Here is a 22,219-nt window from a genome sequence, read left to right on the forward strand (position 1 = left end):
AGAAGAGAATCAGGTTTGACAATTTTCATTTTCGTCTGTTGACAGTTTACCATCATACAAAATATATCTTTCACAAGGAAATATCTTTTTAAAAAACATACTTTAACATTTATTATTATTTTTTTTTTTTTAGAGAGAGTAAGGGCGGGGGATAGAGACATAGAAACAATGATGAGAAGCATTGTTCTACACCCAGCACGCCCCTTACTGGGGATGAAGCCCGCAACCAGGGCCTGTGCTCCGACCAGGAATTGAACCTGACCTCCTGGTTCCTGGGCCGAGGCTCACCCACTGAGCCACACGGCCGGGCTGACCCTGCCTAATAGCTCTGTGCCGCTTTCCCAACAACCAGAATACCAACCCCACCGCGCATGCGCCTCTCCCTGTGCAGGTGCCGCTGAGGGCGCATGCGGCTCTCCCGCCGAAGCCCGCGGCGGAACACCGTCGGCGCCCGGCGATGACGTAGAAAGGCTGCGCGGGGATTCGGCGCAGACACGTTCTGCGGGAGCCGGTGCCGGCGCCGGCGGGTCGCGGCGATGGTGCGCTGCGGTTGCGCCTTGTACAGGAAGGTCCGTGACTGGCGCCTCCTGCGCCTGATGGCCCAGGGCCGGGGCTCTGGTCCTCCTCTCCCAACCCCCTCTTTCTGTTTGGGGGTCTCTCTGCTGCTATTTTTTTCTCCCGTCGTCTTCTCTCGGGGTGGCCCGGGGGCGGGGGTGTGTCTCCCCGGCTCGGTGGGGACGGTGGTTGGGGGACCCGGGATGAGGTTCTTCTGGGGAGTTGTGTGACGCGGGATGAGGAGCTGGGGCTTATGCCTGCTTTCAGACATGCAATACCGTATACGTGGAGTGTAGGTTTGGCGTTTGCTTTTGGCTCAGATCGTGTACTTTCCTTCTAAGAAATAGTATTCGTAGTCCCTAAGACCGTTTACGTATACATTTTATCTTCAGTGCATTGTTCTTAGGAGCTTTCTAAGGACACTTTTCATCAGTGCTAGCAGCTAGGTGCATTCTTATCAGAGAGGAAGGGAGAGAGAGAAATGAAAATACGTAATAATAGGCTTGCCTTCTTGCAAGAAATTTAGGTCATCTTTTGTGTAGTGTCGGTTTTAAAAGCAAACTGTAAAACATGTAAAGTTGCTTCAAACTTAAAAGCCTTTTTGAGAGCCTTACTAGTAATGCTTTTTGAAACTAGCCAGCATTGTAGTTTGGGTATTACCTTATTACTAACGATGAGATTGGGGTATTTCTTTTAAGGTTGGGTTCTAAGTCTCTGAATATGTTCAATCTAAAGCAGTAAAAATGCACAAACTACTGCATTTTGTTGTGGATCAGTTATTAACTTGTGTAACCTTACTGCCATAAAAAGTCACTTCCAATCAGTGTCATTTGCAATTGGAATCTAATTCTTCACTTACAGGTGATGCATTTCTGATCTAGCCTCTCCAGAACCGCAGCATAAGTTCACGCCCAGAGAAAAATGCTCTGGTTGGCCCTCAAGTTTATCTTTTATATACTTCTTCCACCCTATTCTCTTACAACACTTTGTTTTATGAATATATTTGCATACTTAAATGAGTCCCTGCACTTTGATTCTTTGCTATGACCCCATGCACCTTAATCTCAGGTCTGAACTGCATCAGCATCAGCAAGAGAGCTTTTGCTAGATGTCCTGGCTTGACATAGCTTCCCCTCCCCTCCTCCAGAGTATATCAGAAAGGTCATCTGAATATATGTATTTTGCAAAAGGTTTACAGATGTTTTCGATAGTTGCAACTACCCTAGATGACTAAAGATGTGAAGATTATTAATTTAAGAAATTACTCTGTAAGAAATCTTGATAGTCTGAGAGTTAATACATAAGCTCTTTACCTGCAAGAAGGTCTTGATTTAGTCAGGGAAACAGAAGTAAATACTCAATGCTGTATAAGATTTCAGAAAGTGTACTAATACCAACAGAGGTATAATCAAGTGACTAAGAGGTGGGCAAAGTTGATAAGTGTTGATTGAAGGAATTAAGAAAGACATCAGCAAATGGGTTTATGGTAGAAAGGAACAAATGACAGAAGTAGAAGAGAAGCATGAGCAGAGTGGCATGGAGGAGTGAAAGCATACAGAGCAAAAGAGGAAAAGCATAGGAGGGGTTGAACGAATGGAAATGAACTGAGGGTAGGTTAAGAGTTTTGAATATAGTATTGAGCATTTTATTTTTTTAATATATTTTTATGGATTTTTAATATATTTTTATTGAGACTCATTGATTGGCTGCCTCCTGCACACCCCACACCGGGGATTGAGCCCACACCCTGGCATGTGCTCTTGATCAGAGTCAAACCTGGGACCCTTCAGTCCACAGGCTGGCGCTCTTATCTACTGAGCGAAACTGCCTAGGGCAGTACTGAGAATTGTAGATTTTAATTCATAAACAGCAAAACATACACAGGCACACAAAAACCCTTGAATAGTTTTTGGATAAGGGAGAAACATGCTTAGAGATCCATTTTTGGGAAAATAGCTCAGTCAGCAAGATGCAGAATGGGTTGAGGAAGAAGGAGTGACTAGACACTGATAGGCCAGGTAGGAGCTAATGTAACCGTTAAGGTACTAGGGCAGTTTATACAAGGAAGGAAAGAGCTAGGGCTTTGGGAAAAGGAGCAGGTATAATCAAAGATTCTCACATGTAGTCTCCATGAGTGGTAAACTATGTTTCCATTATTTGAAGACATTGGAGGAACAGACTTCACTAAAGAAAAAGTTTGGTTCTGTCATAGTAACATGTATTTGAGATGACTTATCCTTTCAATACCCAAGAACAAGTTACATATTTGAGGGGTCTCTAATGTAAGGTAAATACAGATCTTGTTCTCAGTTGCTCTAGCTTACATCTTGGTGATTTCCAGTAGACATAGAGACTATCTCACCTAGGTGATAGTTACTGGTACAGGCTGGAAGCACCCAGGGGAGACAGTCTTGTTGGAAAAGTGGACCAGTGTCAGAGACCTTGAGGGTAGGTGGGACAACAGTTGATAATGGGGGAGGGAGAGATAAAGGTTTTAAGAGTTAAATGGGAAGAGGAGGTCAGACAGGAGATGAACTGAGAAAAGACTTTAAATTTTGCATCCAGGAAGCACTTTTTTACTTTTTTAGGCATTTTAGTGGCAACAAATAACTAGAAAGTAGTTCTTATTGGTAAGCACGTTTGGAGTACAATTGTTCTCGTTCTTTCTCCTCTTTTTCAGTATGGAAAATTCATTGATAACCTTAGACTCTTCGCCAGGGGAGGAAGTGGTGGAATGGGTTTCCCTCGCTTAGGTGGAGAAGGTGGGAAAGGTGGTGATGTCTGGGTTGTAGCCCACAAAAATATGACCTTAAAACAACTTAAAGAGAAATACCCTCAGAAACGGTTTGTGGCTGGAGAAGGAGCAAACAGTCGGTGAGTATTTATTGAATGACTTTGATTTTATGAAAGTAATCCCCCCCAAAAGAAAGAAAAAAATGAAAAGATAAAGTTGTAATTAGTGATTTGAAGTAAATTATATGCTGTATTTGTAACTGAGCAAAAATCTTCATTTGTCTCAACTCTAGTAAAGGTAAAAGATAGCTACTAAGAAATGTTTGGAGCATTTTTTATCCTTTTCTTCTCCCAATGTCTGTTTATATTTGTTTACACTTCCTCTGTAGAAACAGAAAGCGAATTCCGCTGTTTTCTTTTAGGAAACCTTTTTCAAATCTCAACCAAAGCTACTCCATCCCATCACCACCAGTAGTTCCACCAGCATCTTCCAGGCAGTACTGAGAATTTAAAGCCTGTTTCACTGATACCTCTTATATGTTTTCCCCTTGGCTTCTGTTTCGCTCTTTCTGTGACAAAACCATTCCTTTACTTTTCATTAGTGTTGTTATTTTCTGTGGAACATACTATGTTGGCCTCAAAATATGAAATTTTTTTCTTTTGTTATAAAGAAAATGAAGAAAAAAATTCTTAAAGCTTCCATTAAATTGCAGGCTATGATTCCTCAGGCCTATCTTATCCTGTTATTCCTTAGGAGGTAATGGTATAACAGCTAGATTTTATGTCTCTTTCTTTTTTTTTTTTTTCTTCTGTTTTGATATGTTTATTTGTCATAGTTCCAGATGATGAAATGTGACACTTACTTGGGGTGGTATGAGTAAAGGAGAGAGGCTGGGATACTAAACACCCTAACAGACACTCCCAACAACAAAAACAACCTCAAATTATCCTGCCCAAAATATGCAGCAGCACCCCTGCTTGTAAATGAATCTTTGGGGAAATCCTTTAAATTTCTTTTGAGCATTTTGTTTTATGAGACTGTTTTATAGAACAAATTTTGAGAGCCTTATATTTGTTAGAATTTGGTAATGAAAGCTTTGAATACAGAATGTTATTTTAAAGTGTTTAGATCAGTGGTATACTTAAAGATGGTATACAATGTTTAAATGGTAAGAGATATTTAAATAGAACATATTTCTTACTGCATTGTGTGTTGAATTTTTAGAACCCAGAGGCTCAAATCTAAAGGATTAATAGGAACCAGCTGGGTGAAGGGGAGAAAAAAGCATTGCAGAAAAGGTAACATGAACAAAGGCCCAGAGATAGAAGCCAAGTAGCTGTATAAGACACTAAAAGAAGGCCAGCGTGGCTGGAATGCAGAAAACACAGAATATAGAGGAAGATAGATACAGGCCAGACTTTAATTCAGACAATCATTATTTATGAAATATTGCAACATTCTCTAATTTGGTCTCCAATCTCAGTCATCACCTTCAATCCATTCTTTATCCAGTTATTTCTAGAGTGATTTTTCTAAAACATCATCTTGTTAATGTCACTTGCCTACTGTCTAAGATAATCTTCAGACTTTCCAACAGAGCATATCTGTCTCTTCATGATCTGGACTACAGTGTCTTTAGTTCACAACACGCTACCATACTTGTAGCAGAGTTATGCTAGAAATAACTGTTATTTCTCCAAACAGCTTGTTCCTTCCTAGTCTAGTATGTGTGTGTGTATACACACATATAAATATACATATATATTTGGTTGGCCAACAGGTCCTTTCCTGCCTTGTCTGGCAAAGTCTTATTTCTCTTTCAAGTCTTGGTTTAAACACTACTTCCAAAATATAGATAACTGAGTAAGATTTTAATTTCACATATTTAATAACATGTCCACTAAAAATCAGACTACTTTTGTTCATCATGAAATCATCTCCCAGTAAACTCGTGTTTGCTTGCCCGGCTATGAACATTATCAAATACTATTTCAACTATTTAAAAAACTATCCAATGTTATTCTGAAATTTGAGTGTCAGTGTTTTTAATAAGATATTTTAATTGAAAATTCACCAATGGTAACAAATAAGAATGAAATTAAATCTTGCCTCTACATTCTAAAAATTACAACACACATCCCAATTAAGAGAAGTGTTCTATTTAAGTCTTTCTTTACTATATTTCTAATTCATCTATTACTGTCAACCGATTCATTCATTCAACTAATGTTAATTGAGTATCCACTATGTACCAATTACTGTATTAGATTCTTAGGATACAATGATGATCTAAACTAGGGGTGTCGAACTCAATCAGAGAAGGGGCCAAAATTTAAAATCCAGCCTAAATCGCGGGCCGAATCGTTTACTGAACAGTCATAAACTGACAATGTCATAAACTGACAGCGGAGTGCAGTGATGACAGCGCGGTGCGGGCCACATTGCAAGGCCTGGCGGGCTGGATTTGGCCCGCGGGCCTTGTGTTTGACATATGTGATCTAAACTAATACGTTCTTTCCCCTTCTGCAAGTTACTGTAATGTGGGAGAGCAGACATTAATCAAATACCTGAAAAATGAAAAATTATAACTGTGACAAGTCATAAGAATGAGAGAGCCTACCCATGTGTGTGGGTCTGGGAATTCTGACCTACTCATGGAGTTCAGGAATAAAAAGGTTTTATAAAAGGTCACCTATAATTTCAGAAATAACCTGTATTAACCTTTTCTTGACTTTTTCTTAGACTTTTCTGTGTGTTTACACAAATGTAATCTTGTGTGTATGTAGATAGTTGGGGGTACAAAAATGAGAGGACAGTATTTTGCAACCTCCTGTTTTCACTTAACTTTTTTTTTCTGTGCTGTTTTTACTATGGCTGCAGAGTATTATAGTATTACAAATAATATTATTTTGTCATTCATCTATTTATGTAATTACTGATTTTTTTACTGTTATATTCCATGTAACACACATTCATGTATATATAATAGTTTACATGTTTGTTCAATTATTTTCTTTTAGGATAAATTCTCAGAAGTGAATTTATTAGTTAGAAGTTTGTACCAATTTATTCTCTCATGAGCAGCTAGATGAACCCCCTATAATTAAAGTACTCTCAGTTGAGGTCAGTTTTTTAAAAGTTTTGTTATTCAATTGATTTTTATTTTTCTAGTTCAGTGGTCGGCAAACTGTGGCTCGCAGAGCCACATGCGGCTCTTTGGTCCCTTGAATGTGGCTCTTCCACAAAATACCATGGCCTGGGCGAGTCTATTTTGAAGAAGTGGCGTTAGAAATTTAAGTTTAAAAAATTTGGCTCTCAAAAGAAATTTCAATCATTGTACTGTTGATATTTGGCTCTGTTGACTAACGAGTTTGCCAACTACTGTTCTAATTTATTTGTGTGCATTTCAGGTGTATAATATATTTATTATGATTTGTAATGATTTTTGGTGATTAGCTTGGTAACTTAAATTATTACTTAATATTATTTTTATTGTGATATGTTAGTCTAAATTGCAAATAAATAATTAGGGATGACTTTATTTTTCCTTTCTATTTGGCCATTTAACATCTACATCAGAAGAGTTGGTTGCCAGTTTTCTTTATATTTGCTTGAAGCATAGCCATTTAATTTTGTGGGGTTTCCTTATTTTATCTTAGCTTTATTTATTTATTTATTTATTTATTTATCTATCTACTTATTTATGTATGTATGTATGTATGTATTTATTTATTTATTTTGTAGTGTTAGTGCACTGAAAGGCTCCAAAGGAAAAGATTGTGAAATTCCTGCACCTGTGGGTATTTCAGTAACTGATGAAAACGGAAAAATTATAGGTAAGTGTACTTTAGATTCTAAAGTTGTGTTTGGGAGTTGTGTGGAATAGCACCTCTTAAGTTTCAGAATTTTTTTTTTAAAAACATTAACTGTTAATTTATTAAAGAACTTTTTTAAAAAATATATATATTTTATTGATTTTTTTACAGAGAGGAAGAGAGAGGAATGGAGAGTTAGAAACATCGATGAGAGAGAATCATCGATCAGCTGCCTCTTGCAAAACCCCTACTGGGGATGTGCCTGCAACCCAAGTACATACCCTTGACTGGAGTTGAACCCAGGACCTTTCAGTACGCAGACCAACGCTCTACCACTGAGCCAAACTGGTTTTGGCTGTTAAAGAACTTTTTAAAATGTACAATATATAAAGGCTGTTCAAAATTAACTGCTAGATTTCAGATTATTTTAAAGATATAAGAGTATTTAACTTGTTTTTAAAACATAAACTAATCTCTTTCAATTGCATACAAAAGTATTTTCCAGGGTCAAGCTTTTTTTCATTTTTTTTTTTTTTCAGAGAGGATAGGAGAGGGGGAGAGAGAGAGAATTGAACTACACCCTCCTAGTTCAAGAGTGGATGCTCAACTAGTGAGTCACTCTGGCCAGGCCTGGGTCAAGCTTTTAATAGAAATTTTTGGTATCTGTTTCTGAAAGAAAAATGTCATTAGTAGATTAGCTTCACTTACTAATCTTGGTTCTAAGTGTCCTCATCTCTCTTTTAAGGAGAACTCAATAAAGAACAAGACAGAATTTTGGTAGCTGAAGGAGGACTTGGTGGTAAATTCCTTACAAATTTCTTACCATTGAAAGGCCAGAGACGAATAATTCACCTTGATCTAAAACTTATAGCTGATGTAGGTCTAGTGGGGTAAGTATCAGTCGTATCTTTATTTTTATACTTCCAGATAGTTCATGAATAGGAAATAAACAGTAATTGTAATTTGGGGCCAGCATTATTTCTCTATTATGGAATTTGTGCATTGTTGGTATACTTAGAGAACATGCTGTGAAATGTAGTTATTTTCACAATGTCATCAGAGTTTCATCTTGACTATTCATATATCAAAGATCATAACAATTGAATAGGCTAGTGAAATGTTAGCAATGAATAAACAAAAAGATCAATCAAAAGCAAAACAATGTAACCAGATATTAAGGAATAAAATGAGAAATCTAAACAACCCACACTTTTAAAAGTATAAAAAGAAGGGAAAATGATTAAGATATTCTTCTTTTAAAATATATTTTTATTGATTTCAGAGAGGAAGGGAGGGGGAAAGAGAGATAGAAATATCAATGATGAGAGTGAATCATTGATTGGCTTCCTCCTGCATGCTCCTTACTGGGGATTGAACCTGCCACCCGGGCATATGCTCTTGGCTGAAATTAAACCCAGGACCCTCCAGTCTGAAGGCTGGCGCTCTATCCACTGAGCCAAGCCTTAACAAAGGTATTGAAGTATCATTAATCAGAGGGCTCATGGTGGTACAGATAGTCTCAACCATCAGACTTACACACTATTGAGCACTAAGTTGGATCTTGCAATGACTGTTTTCCCCTCCCTTATGCTCTGCTTAGGATTTGTCTACTCTCAGTACTGTAGACAACCTTACAATGTTATCCTCTTCCACCAGCCTCCTGTGTTTTCATTAAAACAATGCTGTTTAGCTTTGGGTTTGTGGTGCTTGCACTCAACCAATTGGAGAAAGCTAAATTGTAAGACAAAGAGTAGATAAAGGAAGGGAAAACTTTAGCTCTTCACATTTCTTGCTCTCTTCTCTCGCCCCCTTTTCCTGGCCCCATTACAGCATTATACAGTGGTTGATAAACGGCCTAAGCAAAAGTTCAGTACCAGGCTGCCATTCCATTCCTTCCCTTCCCATAGGTTCTTTCTAAGCTCTTTTCAGCTTCCTCTCCAACCATCTCACTGCTTCTTTACCAGACTCTTCACTGTGAGTCTCTCCTCTTCCCACGCCTGTCAAGGGCTTACCAGCAGTGACTTGGAGTTCACAGAGGCCCCGCTCCTGCTGAAGTTGTAACAGGGAAAGATGTGATCCTGGCATTCAATCTTGCCATTCACATGTAATTTTCCCCCCATAAAACATAGTTTGAGGTTTATGAGTCATAGGCTCTGTAATAATATATATTTTTCAAAATTACCAGTTTAATAGGGTTTTATGGATACGGCTGAGAATCCAGCCATTCACTTTCTGATTTGGTAGAAAAATGGGTTTCAAGTTCCATGAAGACACTTTTACAGATTAAGAAAAGCCCAGCAGGGCTGAGTAGTAAAAGTTGGGTGGGCGTGGGGGACTCAAGTGAGACTATTTGTATTAGAATCTCCAGTCCTCGGGAGGCTCACTAGCTACACTGGGATACGTTATACTCTCTAAGTTTTTGTTCACTCATCTTAATAGTGAATGGGGAGTTCTCATCAGAAGATGTTGGTAAGATATTGCATTTGCAGTACAGCACATGCTTTGGATTTATGAATGCTCTGTGAATGAATGGTAACTGCTATCATGATCATTATATTGCCACCTGATAAGAGGCCACTATAGTGAAATGCTAAGCTGTTCAGAAGTGGGCTTGGAGTTACAGTAAATAATTAGCACATCATAATTCTTAAGCATAATGCTTAACATTTTTCTAGTGCTTTTAAGTTAGGTAGTTATTCTTAAAAAGTTACTACTGTGAATACCAGCATAAGCAGAAATCCTTTTAGCTAGTCTCAGCAGTGAAGTGAACCTTTGAAGAAAGGTGTATAACATACACTTGGACTGCTATTGTCAAAGCTGACCTTTACATAGGTTGTATTTCGGCCTCTAAAAATTTTATATATATATATTATTGATTTTGTATAGAGAGGAAGGGAGAGACATAGAGAGTTAGAAACATGGTTGAGAAAGAGTCATCGATCAGCTGCCTCTTGCACACCTCTTACTGGGGATGTGCCCACAACCAAGATACATGCCCTTGACCAGAATCGAACCTGGGACCTTTCATTCTGCAGACCAACGCTTTATCCACTGAGCCAAACCAGTTTTGGCAGCCTCTAAAATTTTTATTCTGTACTTTTTAAGAAAAATATCAACTGTCTGTTCTTCAACCATTACCATCCTTTTTCTTCTCATATTTTGATCTTTTGGAAATACAGTAGATGCTTACATCTTTACTATTATGAAAATAGGATATTGGAAAAAAATAAGCAAGTCCAACTAGGTGATCATGGATAAAAGGTTGTAATTTACTTTTCAAATAGTTACAAGAGCCTGGGTTTAACAGGATATAAGAAAATACTGTATTTCCAAGGGAAGTAAGTCATTAAGAAGCCTCACATACTTTGATTCTAAATTTATTATGGAAATATATTTAATGAAAAAAATTGTTGAAAGAGATCTATTAAGAGCTTATAAATTTTTATAGAATTCAAATTAATATTTGCAAAATACTGCACTGTTATTTCAAATGAAAGTTTGGCAGAGTTTTGTAAGAGCTTTCTCAAATTTGAATGACAACTCTGTGAAGGTAGGGATCACATTTGTCTCATTGATTGCTATTTTTTGGTGCCTTTGATATTGCTTGATACAAGTCAATGTTCAATAAATATTTGTTGAATAATTTTTTTATTCAGATATAATTGACATATATATCAGTTTCAGGTATATAACATAGTGATTCAATATTGGTATATTACAACATGACCACTATAAGTCTAGTTAACATCTATCACCACACCTAGTTATGGATTTTTTTCCTATGATGAGAAAGTTTAACATTTACTCTTACCAACCTTTAAATATGTAATACAGTATCATATAATATTATATAGTAGTATTCACTATAGTCATCATACTATATATTATATGGTCCATGACTTATATATGTTATAACTAGAAATTTGTATCTTTTGACCTCCTTCACTCATTTTGCCTAACCCTACATCCCCACCTTCAACAACCACTAATATGTCCTATCTATGAACTTGATTTTTTGTTTATTTAGATTCTATGTATAAATGAGATCATATAGTATTTGTTGTTCATGGTCTGAGTTATTTCACTTAGCACAATGCCCCAAGGTTCATCTGTGTTGACAACAGTGGCAATATTTCCTCCTTTTTACAGTTGAATAATATTCTCTCTAAAAAAAGTAAATTAAAATAAAAGGGATTTTTAGATAGTTTATAAGTAGTATTTTATCAGCGTTTGCTAGAGATTGTAGATTACAGATATTTTTATTAGTTTCTTTTTGTTGTCCTATGCTTTACTAGTTTTATTTACATAATTTGAATTATTTATTTACAATACTAAAACATTTTCAGTGTCTAGCATGAATTTATTTTTACCTGTTTCATAAGTATATTTTGTTCCTTGAGTTTTTCAAGATTATCTTAAAGTTAACACTCTTCTTTTAATCCCAGAAACATTCAAGAAATTTGCTTTTTAAATGTTAAGAATTCAGAGATAAACAATATTAATAGTATGATATTTGTTACAATGAATAAATTCATTTTCTCATTTCAGATTCCCAAATGCTGGAAAATCCTCTTTGCTAAGTAAAATTTCTCATGCAAAACCTGCAGTTGCAGATTATGCATGTAAGTATAATTTGTTTTGTATTTTAATGTGTATTGGTGAATTTTTAAAAACTAATCTTTCTTGTAGTATGAATAAAATGACAACTCCTGAGGGTAGCCTTATGAGTTTGAAATCTCTTGGCAGAATATATGCATTTCCCATTAACCTTTGAAACTTCTGCTGCCCTCAGCAGTACCTAGTACTTGTTACTTACTTTGTTGTATTTATTTTTCTGTTGCATAATTATTTATTTGGATTAGTTATGATTTTATGAGGCTAGTGCAGAATTGGTGAGGCTTGAAGATAACTGAATGTAAAAGGACTAGACCTGACATAGTGATGGAAGTCTAAATCCTGGCCCACCCACCATGCTTCTTCAAGTGCAACAGAGGAACTTTGAGGCCCACTAATTAGATTGAACTGTGTATATTATAAACATCTCTGTTTGTTCTTTAACAAGTTTATTGTACATAGCAAAGATAATGTACCTTCTATATCGACAAATGAGAACTAATCTGAATTAACTTGTTCACCGAAAAATAATATTTTTTATTTTACACATAATGCTAAGACAGTTTTGAGAGTATCACCATTTGTTTTAGGCTTTATTTATTATTGTTTTTTTCTTTTAGTTACAACATTACAGCCTGAACTTGGAAAAATCATGTATAAAGATTTCAAACAGGTGGGTATTTTTAAAGTAAGACACTTGTAAAAAAATTAAAGTAACAGACTTCGTTAGAAGTGAAAGTACTTGCTTTTGGTACTTGGACTTTATATTTGACTGTTTCTGTGTTGTTCAGGGGAGAGGGACAGTGGCAAGATTTTGTTTTTAATAGTGAGACTGTGATCAAGTCAATAATGAATACTATCAGCAAAATATTGTGTAAGAATGTGGCTTTTTAAAATAGGTATTATTTTTTATATTTTTTAAGAATTTACTGGGGTGACATTGGTTAATAGTTATATAGGTTTCAAGTGCTACATTTGTATATTACATCACATGCCCACCACCTAAACTTGACTCATCTTTCATCATCACATATATGATCCCCTTTAACCTTTACTATGCCTCACCCTCCCACCCCCTTCCTTCTGGTAGCCAGCTTACTTAGTCTGTATCTTTGAGTTATTTTATTATTTTTTTTAAAATATATTTTATTGATTTTGTACAGAGAGGAAGGGAGAGAGATAGAGAGTTAGAAACATCAATGAGAGTCATTGATCAGCTGCCTCTTGCACACCCCCTACTGGGGATATGCCCGCAACCAAGGTACATGCCCTTGACCGGAATCAAACCCAAGACCTTTCAGTCCCCAAGCCGAGCCAAACCGGTTTCGGCTGTATCTTTGAGTTTTTATGTGTGTATTTTTCTTGTTTGTTCATTTGTTGCTTTCAGTGTTATGTCCCATATATGATTTCACTTATATGTGGATTGCATGGCCAGGCTTCTTTATTTTCTTAATCTCTTTGCTCATTGCAAAACCATATTTACTTCCATGTTTGATATTAAGTTTCATTAACTAAAAGCATTGTTTAAAAGTTCATGGAAATGGTTTTCTATCAACTTTCTCTTAAGAAGAGTTTTAGTTGAATGAGATTTTGGCCTTTTCTAACTATTAAAAATTATTTTTCTTTAATAAGGAAGAACTGTAGATCGTTTTCATAATTACACTAAAACAAAAATATGTAATGTACGATCAGCAATCATGTTCCTTGGTATTTGCCCAAATGAGTTGAGAATTTATGTCCAAACAAAACTTGCACACACTTGTTTGTAGCGGCTTTTTTGGTAATTGCCAGATTACACCCTGGAGATTTGAACCCAGATCTCTTAGTTGTGGGGCCTTTGCATCTGTAATTTATAAAACTTATCATTGTGTGCAGTGAGGTTTGAAAACCACAGATGTGGGATAATGGTTGATAATGCTTAACATCTCCAAAGGAAAATAAGGATGCTATATCCTTTACTCTTTAAGGGTGATCAGTAGTCCTCCTGATAGATTATGAATAGGAATAGGAAAGGAACATTAACTACATGTACAATTTAAAACTTAAAACTGGAGAGCTGTATTAAGTAAATGCTAGCTGAATTAATATCTTTGAGAATTTAGAAAGTTGAAATTCTATGGAAACTTCACATTAAACAATGTTATTTATGGAATTCTTACTAGAATTTTGTGATTAATAACTGTCAAATTAATCCCTAAAGTTCCAGATTGTTAGATTAATAATTAAAAATGGGACTCTAATTTCTGATCAGAAAGGATTTTTATTTATTTATTTTTTAAATATATTTTATTGATTTTTTACAGAGAGGAAGGGAAAGGGAGAGAGAGTTAGAAACGTTGATGAGAGAAAAACATTGACCAGCTCCCTCTTGCACACCCCTCACCGGGGATGTGCCCACAACCAATGTACATGCCCTTGACCAGAATCGAACCTGGGACCTTTCAGTCTGCAGACCGACGCTCTACCACTGAGCCAAACCGGCTTTGGCGGATTTTTATTCTTAATACATTTTGTTGTAAAGGTATTTTGGCTTTATAAAGATGCAGTGGTAATTACAAGTCAAGACCTGTTGATACTCGAAATACCATGGAAATTTTTTTATGTAATTCAACTTAGCGTTTTCATGTATTTATCTTTTTTTATCAAACCATTTAACTTTGTATTAGATATTGGTGGCTGATCTTCCTGGTTTAATAGAAGGAGCACATGAGAACAAAGGAATGGGCCACAAATTCCTCAAGCATGTAGAAAGAACGAAACAACTGCTTTTTGTTGTAAGTCATATGTATACCAATGAAATATTCAACTGAATAAGAAAATCAATGAATGTAGATTTCTTAAATATTTATAATAAAGTAGTAGTTTATGTGATTCCATTAAGTCTGTTTAAATGGGGGTCAAATCTCGTAATCTTTGTTTACAATATGGGGGTTATTTACTATATCTGATATAAGTTTGGCCATACTTGTCAAGGTTTAATTCCTTAAGATTTTCACCATAGTACTGTATTATATAGTGTCCTTTTCCTATTTTATTGGTGGTGTTAGATTATACATAGCTGACCCTCGAACAACATGGGTTTGACCTGTGTAAGTCCACTTACATGCAGATTTCTTTCTATAAATACCTGTACTGTTTTTGATCCATAGTGTTGGGCTTCCACCAATGTTGAGGGCTGACTGTATACATTAATCTATGCCATTTTATATACGGGACTTGAGCATACACAGGTCTTGGTATCTGTGTATGGGTCCTGGAACTAATCCCCTGAGGGTACCCAGGAACTGTAGTCAAGTTTTTGGGGAGGAAAAAATTATACACTTATTTTTGACTGTGCAGGGTGGAGTAGGTGTTGGTGTCCCTAACCCCCAAGGTGTTCAAGAGTCGGCTATTTATGACACTGTTCATATTAATGTAAATTGTCTTATCTATACTAGTTTTTCATTGTATTAATGGTTTTGATTTTACCAGAATAATTATAGTTATCTTGACACTTCACTTTCTCTTGTTTTTTTGTTAATCCTCACCTGAGGATATTTTTTTCATTGACTTTTTTTAGAGAGTGGGAGGGATGGGGGAGGAAAGAGAGAGAGAGAGAGAGAGAGAGAGAGAGGAGAAACATTGATGTGACAGAGACACATCAATTGGTTACCTCCCACAGGCATCCCAGTCAGGGCTGGGATCAAACTTGTAGCCCAGGTACCTTGACCAGGACTCAAACTGGAGAGCCTTTGTTGTGCAGGCCAGTGCTCTAACCACTGAGCAGTGCTGGCCAGGGCTCTCTTATTTTGAATTAATAAATTACCAATACAGTATAGATTGAGAATTTTTTTCTTTTAGCTTGAGAGAATAAAACACTGCAAAACAGAAATATGTTGCTAATCTTACGTTAAAGGCTGATATGTTTCTCTATTTTATTTTAGGTTGATATTTCTGGATTTCAACTTTCTTCTCGAACTCCATACAGAACTGCCTTTGAAACTGTATTACTGCTTACAAAAGTAAGTTTTCTGTTGCTCTTTTACTGCATTCTGCATCTAGTCTAATATATAGGTACATAAGACTATGAAATGACAATAATTTTAATAAAATATATTCCACCTTTACTGTTTGAAGCTTTGATGATAAAGAATTATCTAAACTTGCTGTCTCCAGTTCTCCAGTATTAACCTGCTCCTCAAACTATTGCAATCAATAAAACCTTCTTTATTGCATACTTCTCAAACCTTATCTTGCTTGAACTTTTATTCTTACGTCTTAGACCAGTGGTCGGCAAACTCATTAGTCAACAGAGATTTGGGAGCCACAGTTTGCCGACCACTGTCTTACTATTAGGCTCTTTCCTGCTTATTTAAAAAAAAAAAATTTTTATTGATTTCAGAGAGGACGGGAGAGAGAGGGGGAGAGAGAGAGAGAGAGAGAGAGAGAGAGAGAGAGAGAGAGAGAGAGAGAGAGAGAGAGAGAGAGAGAGAGAGAAACATCAATGATGAGAGAGAATCATTGACTGGTTGCCTCCTGTACACCCCACCTGGGATCGAGCCTACAACCCAGGCATATCCCCTGAACTGTGACCTCCTGGTTCATAGGTTGACGCTCAACCACTAAGCCACCCTGGCTGGGCCTGTTTATTCTTTAATTAGCATTCACTTAAGAAAATTTACTGATGACTATCATCTGTATCTGACCCTCAGATCTTTTGGTTAAGCTTTAGACCGGCCTCTAGGACATCTTTTTTTAAAATAGTTTTTATTGATTTTTTTACAGAGAGGAAGGGAGAGGGATAGAGAGTTAGAAACATCGATGAGAGAGAAACATCAATCCGCTGCCTCCTGCACACCCCCTACTGTGGATGTCCCCGCAACCAAGGTACATGCCCTTGACCGGAATCAAACCCGGGACTCTTTAGTCTGCAGGCTGATGCTCTCTCCACTGAGCCAAACCGGCTAGGGCTCTTGGACGTTTTTGATTCCATATCTCATTAACTTTTCAAACTTAATATGTATAAAACTGACCCCTTTTTTCCCTTTTAATTCTCCCGCCTCCTCCAGAACATTACTGAGTATGTAAGCAGGAACCTGGATGGTGGTCTTAATTCTATCTTTCTTACCACCTGTATCAAGCCCTGTCAGTTTTACCAGTATATCCTAAATTATGCTGAAGTCATCTGCTTGTTTTCATCCACACTGTTTTAATCATCAACCCCTCTCATTAGAATGTTGTAAGTCCCTCCTATCTGGTCTCTTTGTTTCCAGTCTCGTTTCCCTGTAATCCATTTTTTTATGAGGCAGCTCGAGTGAGCTTTGTACAAGAACCAATCTGATGTTTGTTCTCTGCTTAAAATACTTCAATGGCACCCCATTGCTATTAGGTTAAAATCTAACCTGACTGTGGTGTGTGAGGTCTGGTAAGGTTGGACTCCTTACTTAGCGCAGTCTATTTTTCTCTGCCTGCCCCTCTTCCATTCATTCTATATCCAGCCCTATGATTTCTCTCTAACACTATGTGATGTTTCTTATCTCCAGGACTTTGTATATTCTGTTAATGTTAACTCTCTGTTTAACATTTGGAGGAACTGCTAAACTTTATCTAGAGTGGCTGCACCATTGCACCATTTTATAATTCTACTTGCAATGTATTAGGTTTCCACTTTTTCCACATTAATATCTATGCTTAGATATTAATTGTTATTGTCTATCTTTTTATTTTAGCCACCCTAGTAGGAATGAAGTGATATTTCATTATGGTTTTGATTTATATTTTTCTAGTGATTGATGATATTGATCGTCTTTTCATGTGCTTATTAGCCATTTGTTGTCTTTGGAGAAATGCCTATTCAGATTCTTTGAGCATTTTTTAATTGGGTTATTTGTCTTTTTATTGTTGAGTTGTAAGAGTTCATTATATTTTTGATTCAATTCTCTTATCAGATACACAATTTGCAAATGTTTTCTCCTGTTCTGCCAGTTGCCTTTCACTTTCTTTATGGTATGTTTTGAAATACAGAATTTTAAATTTAAATTAAGTCTCATTTGTCTATTTTTTCTTTTCCTTATGCTTCTTGGTGTCATAGCTAAAAAACTATTGCCTAATTCCTGGTCATGAAGATTTTCTTCTATTCAATTCTAAATTTTATCTGTATGCCTAGTAGAATTCCAGATATTTGTATTTGGCTCAAGAAACAAATCACAGCTATCTCTAGGATGTTATGTTAGCCAAAATATATTGACACATGACCTAACTATTAAACATTTTTCTGAGTTTCCTTTGTTAATTGATTTTGTGGTGGTTGGGATTTATTGCGTTTCAGAGATGTGACTGGGCTCTAGATTACCTAGGCCTACAGGTAAAGAAAGATATTAACAAATAGGTAACCTATATAGATATTTTAACAAAATTACTTGGTTTTTTTTTATTTAAAGGAGTTGGAGTTGTACAATGAGGAACTTCAAGGAAAACCTGCACTTCTGGCAGTAAATAAAATGGACTTGCCAGATTCCCAAAATAAATTCCATGAACTGATGAACCAACTCCAGAATCCTAAAGGTAAACTGGTTCATTCATTTAATGACAGTGTAATGAATACCTGATTTGCGCCAAGTGATACAATCATTGGAAAAGAAAACTGACAGTTACTACTCTTTAAAAAAGTATGTTTGATGACAGAAACCATACCATATGAAACATTTACATAACACCATAATGTAATACCAACTTTCAGAATGCGTGATGACAGGAGACAAAGAAGTAAAAGATCATTTGAGCTGAAGAGGTTAGGCTTCATGAAGAAGTAAAAGTTAAACTGGGTCCTTACTAAATTATTTGGATCAGAAGAGGAAAAAGTCAGCATCTTCCTGTAAATCTTTCATCTTAATGTATTTCACAGGTTCTAGACTCTATTCCCCTAGCACACAGTAAATTTAAAACAGCTAATAGTTCTAAAGACATACTTTATGTGTCTTTGCAATGTCAGCTCTATGGGTCTTCAAAGGAGAACTTGAGTATGTGTCTATGTACAGAAAAATAGATGCTGTTACTCCAAAAGGATTTATTTGTTTGAAATTTCTTTCTAAAAGGAACTTAAAGAGTTTCTGCAGTTGGCTGGTGTTGCTCAGTGGTTGAGTGTCAACCTATGAACCAGGAAATCATAGTTGGATTCCAGGTTAGGTCACATGATTGGGTTGTGTGTACTCAATCCCCAGTAGGGGGCATGCAGGAGGCAGCCTATTGATGGTTCTCTCTCATCATTAATTCTTCTATTTTTCTCTCCCTCTCCTTTTTCACTCTGAAATCAATAAAAAACAATTTAAAAAATAAATAAAAACATAAAGGGACTCTCCACTGTTTTGAATACTGAACTTTGCAGAACTCTCTGCTCTACAGTGATGATGCTTTTGTTTTACTGTGTCTAGAAGAGAACTTCTCAGACGAGAAAATGTAGGGAGGATAGTAAGTGGCTAACATGTTTTTAAATAGTACTAATTTCTCTGTTTTTATCCCTGGTATAAAAATTGGGGAAAATAAATTATTAGGAATAGCAGACAACACCAGAAGATTCTTTTTCTGCTCAAAAATATTTCCTTGGTGCAACTTAAGCTGTCCTTGAGTTATTTTTGGGATATAAATATTCCCTGGCATTAGTAAATAGTTTTTATTCCTTAATGTCATTTGCTTTGAGATCATTAGATCTGTTTGCTAGATGATCTAGAAGAAGGCATTTTCAGAGGAAGTACCAGAAGAGATGGTTACTCAAGAGTTTGTGGCTGTTTTGGATCATCAAAAACAAATTTCTGAGTTTTTAGTCTCTAGACTTCTTTTAAAAAATAAATATATATTATTGATTTTTTTATCGATAGGAAGAGTGAGGGATAGAGAGTTAGAAACATGGATGAGAGAGAAACATCGATCAGCTGCCTCCTGCACACCCCCTACTGGGAATGTGCCTGCAACTAAGGTACATGCCCTTGACCAGAATTAAACCTGGGACCCTTCCATCCTCAGGCCGACGCTATATCCACTGAACCAAATTGGTTAGGGCTCTCTGGACTTCTTGAGGGCAGATGAATCTCAGAAACCAAGCTGCCTATTGGCTTGTCCATTCTCTTTCAGTTCATATCAGTATTGAACCATCCCATTATATGCCACCCCTCTTTCCCATTGCCTTGTTAGCCTTGGAGAGGAAAAGGTAATAGAACATCTCAGCCACTGTGGAGTGATGAGTAGACTCATTGAAATGCTCTCCCCTTGAATTATCCCCATACCTTTCTCAATTTTAATATCCCCAAAGCGACTTGCTTCTGTAAGTAAATCATCTTTTGTGATTCTTTTATTTATACTTAATTTGGTTTAAAATATCTTAATCCAGCAAATATCTACCATGTGTCAAGAACCTTATCATTGTTACTAGTAAAAACCAAGGTTTCTGAGAGCATATTAGAAAGAGAAGGAAAAAGGAATTAAAAATGCTGTTTTTGGTTTCTTGGTTCACAAATCAAACCTTTAACATAGTTCTGACTTACTTCAAAGACAATGAAAACCAGTTTTGTGGGTTTTTTTGTTTCAGATTTTCTGCATTTTCAAGATAAGATGACTCCAAAGAGGACAATGGAGTTCGAACATATCATCCCCATCTCTGCAATTACAGGAGAAGGAATTGAGGAATTAAAGAACTGCATAAGGAAATCTCTGGATGAACATGCAGACCAGGAAAATGAAGCATTTCATAAGAAACAGTTGCTTAATTTACAGATTTCTAATACAGTATCTCATAGTGAGCCACTGTCAAGAAATGCTGTTACTAGTTCCAGAATGGATACAATTTAAATCCATTAAATATGTACATGAAATTGTGTTTATTTGAAAACTTTTCCACAGAGTATTATGTATTCCACAGTTGTTATTACTAATACCATCATTTGAGAACCCTATCTTTTTAACTTGTTTATAGTTAAATAAATATATCAATAGTTTAAAAAAAGTGAAAGCTGGAAATGACAGTTTACAATTTTATAGTCAATCTACTTATAATAAAATCCTCTGATATTTCTCTAGTGAGATCATTTAAAAAAAATACATGAAAGGATTTCTCAAATATTATTAAAGTGAGCAACTGGGTATTGTTTGTTTTGAGTCTGTCATATACCTGGTTCAATTATGAAGAGTTCTCATTTTAAGAAAATCTAAAAACCCTAAATTTGAACATAATGTTCAGTGATAACAAAGATCACTGATAATATTTGACAGCAGCAAATAGATTTCAAAAATCAAATAGATTTTTGGAAACTTTTCCTTTTTATTTACTTTAAACTTATTTTTGTTTGTTTTATTGATCTCAGAGGGAGAGAGAATCATAAATTGGCTGCCTCCTGCACACCCTCCACTGGGGATCAAATTTGCAAACTGAGCATGATCCCTGACTGAGAATTGAACTGGTGACCTCTTGGTTCCTGGGTCAGTTCTCAACCACTGCGCCATGCACTTAACTGTTTGAACATTTTCTTTTTTAAGTATAAGATTATTTTTTCTTATTTTGGAGCTGATTGGTGTATGACTCGTTTTTTTGGCCCCTTAGGTATGGTTCTTCTACAAAATACCATGGCCTGGGCAAGTCTATTTTGAAGAAGTGGTGTTAGAAGAAGTTTAAATTTAAAAAATTTGGCTCTCGCCAAACCGGTTTGGCTCAATGGATAGCGAGTCAGCCTGCGGACTCAAGGGTCCCGGGTTCGATTCCTGTCAAGGGCATGTACCTTGGTTGGCGGGCACATCCCCGGTAGGGGGTGTGCAAGAGGTGGCTGATCAATGTTTCTCTCTCATCGATGTTTCTAGCTCTCTATCCCTCTCCCTTCCTCTCTGTAAAAAATCAATAAAATATATTTTTTAAAAATTTGGCTCTCAAAAGAAATTTCAGTTGTACTGTTGCTATTTGGTCTGTTGACTAATGAGTTTGCTGACCACTGGTCTAGTCTTTTTTATTGTCTACTTTCATATTTTAGTAAAGAGAAAATAAACTAGGAAGTGCAAACTTTAAACAATATTATCAATCAAATGTATTCTTCAGATTATAACTTCTGAGTTTCAAAAATATTTATAGATTGGACATTTTTCTTAATGAGTTTTATTGTAAAATATACATGTTGGTAGTAAAATATAAAATTTAACCAGTGCAGCCTGGCTGGCGTGGCTCAGTGGTTGAGTGTTGACCACTATGATAGCCAATACATTGAAATCCTGTATTAGTGAACAGAATATAAAGGATTCAAAAGTCTTACCAGTATATAAGACTGATTAGATTAAAATAATTATGAAGGGTCATGATGCCTACTTTCAAATGATCGCACACACAGTAAATGGAAATAAGGTAAATGTGGCAAATGTTGATAATGGTTGAATATAGAAGGTAAGTATGAGTGTTCGTTGTGCTACTTAAATTCTCTGTACCTTTGAACATCTTCAAAATAAATTATACAGTTTGAGTTCTTTTTCATTTCATGCCTTGGTAAATACT

At 36.1% G+C, this 22,219-nt stretch overlaps 1 protein-coding gene across 2 annotated transcripts; it reads left to right on the plus strand.

The window, feature by feature from the left end:
- The first annotated feature begins 457 nt into the window (after positions 1–457).
- Positions 458–22,193, plus strand: GTPBP10 (GTP binding protein 10). Of its 2 annotated transcripts, none has more exons than XM_084897438.1 (10): positions 458–569; positions 3,236–3,429; positions 7,034–7,125; positions 7,850–7,994; positions 11,653–11,726; positions 12,339–12,391; positions 14,385–14,492; positions 15,642–15,719; positions 18,138–18,261; positions 20,279–22,193. In XM_084897438.1, the coding sequence occupies exons 1-10, from the start codon at positions 537–539 to the stop codon at positions 20,536–20,538; spliced, it is 1,161 nt and encodes a 386-aa protein (XP_084753564.1). In that variant the 5' UTR covers positions 458–536; the 3' UTR covers positions 20,539–22,193. The 2 variants fall into 2 exon arrangements, with proteins under 2 accessions (XP_084753564.1, XP_084753565.1); XM_084897439.1 differs by having other exon boundaries at positions 7,853–7,994.
- The last annotated feature ends 26 nt before the right edge of the window (positions 22,194–22,219 follow it).

Source organism: Pipistrellus hanaki (genome assembly GCF_964339955.1).
Source record: "Pipistrellus hanaki genome assembly, chromosome: 10".
In the NCBI taxonomy this organism is placed as follows: domain Eukaryota; kingdom Metazoa; phylum Chordata; class Mammalia; order Chiroptera; family Vespertilionidae; genus Pipistrellus; species Pipistrellus hanaki.

Coding starts and splice junctions, on each gene's coding strand:
- GTPBP10 (XM_084897438.1), top strand. CDS start 537: ATGGTGCGCTGCGGTTGCGCCTTGTACAGGAAG. Junction 3,430..7,033: donor GGAGAAGGAGCAAACAGTCG/GTGAGTATTTAT, acceptor TTTATTTTGTAG/TGTTAGTGCACTGAAAGGCT. Junction 12,392..14,384: donor TGTATAAAGATTTCAAACAG/GTGGGTATTTTT, acceptor ACTTTGTATTAG/ATATTGGTGGCTGATCTTCC.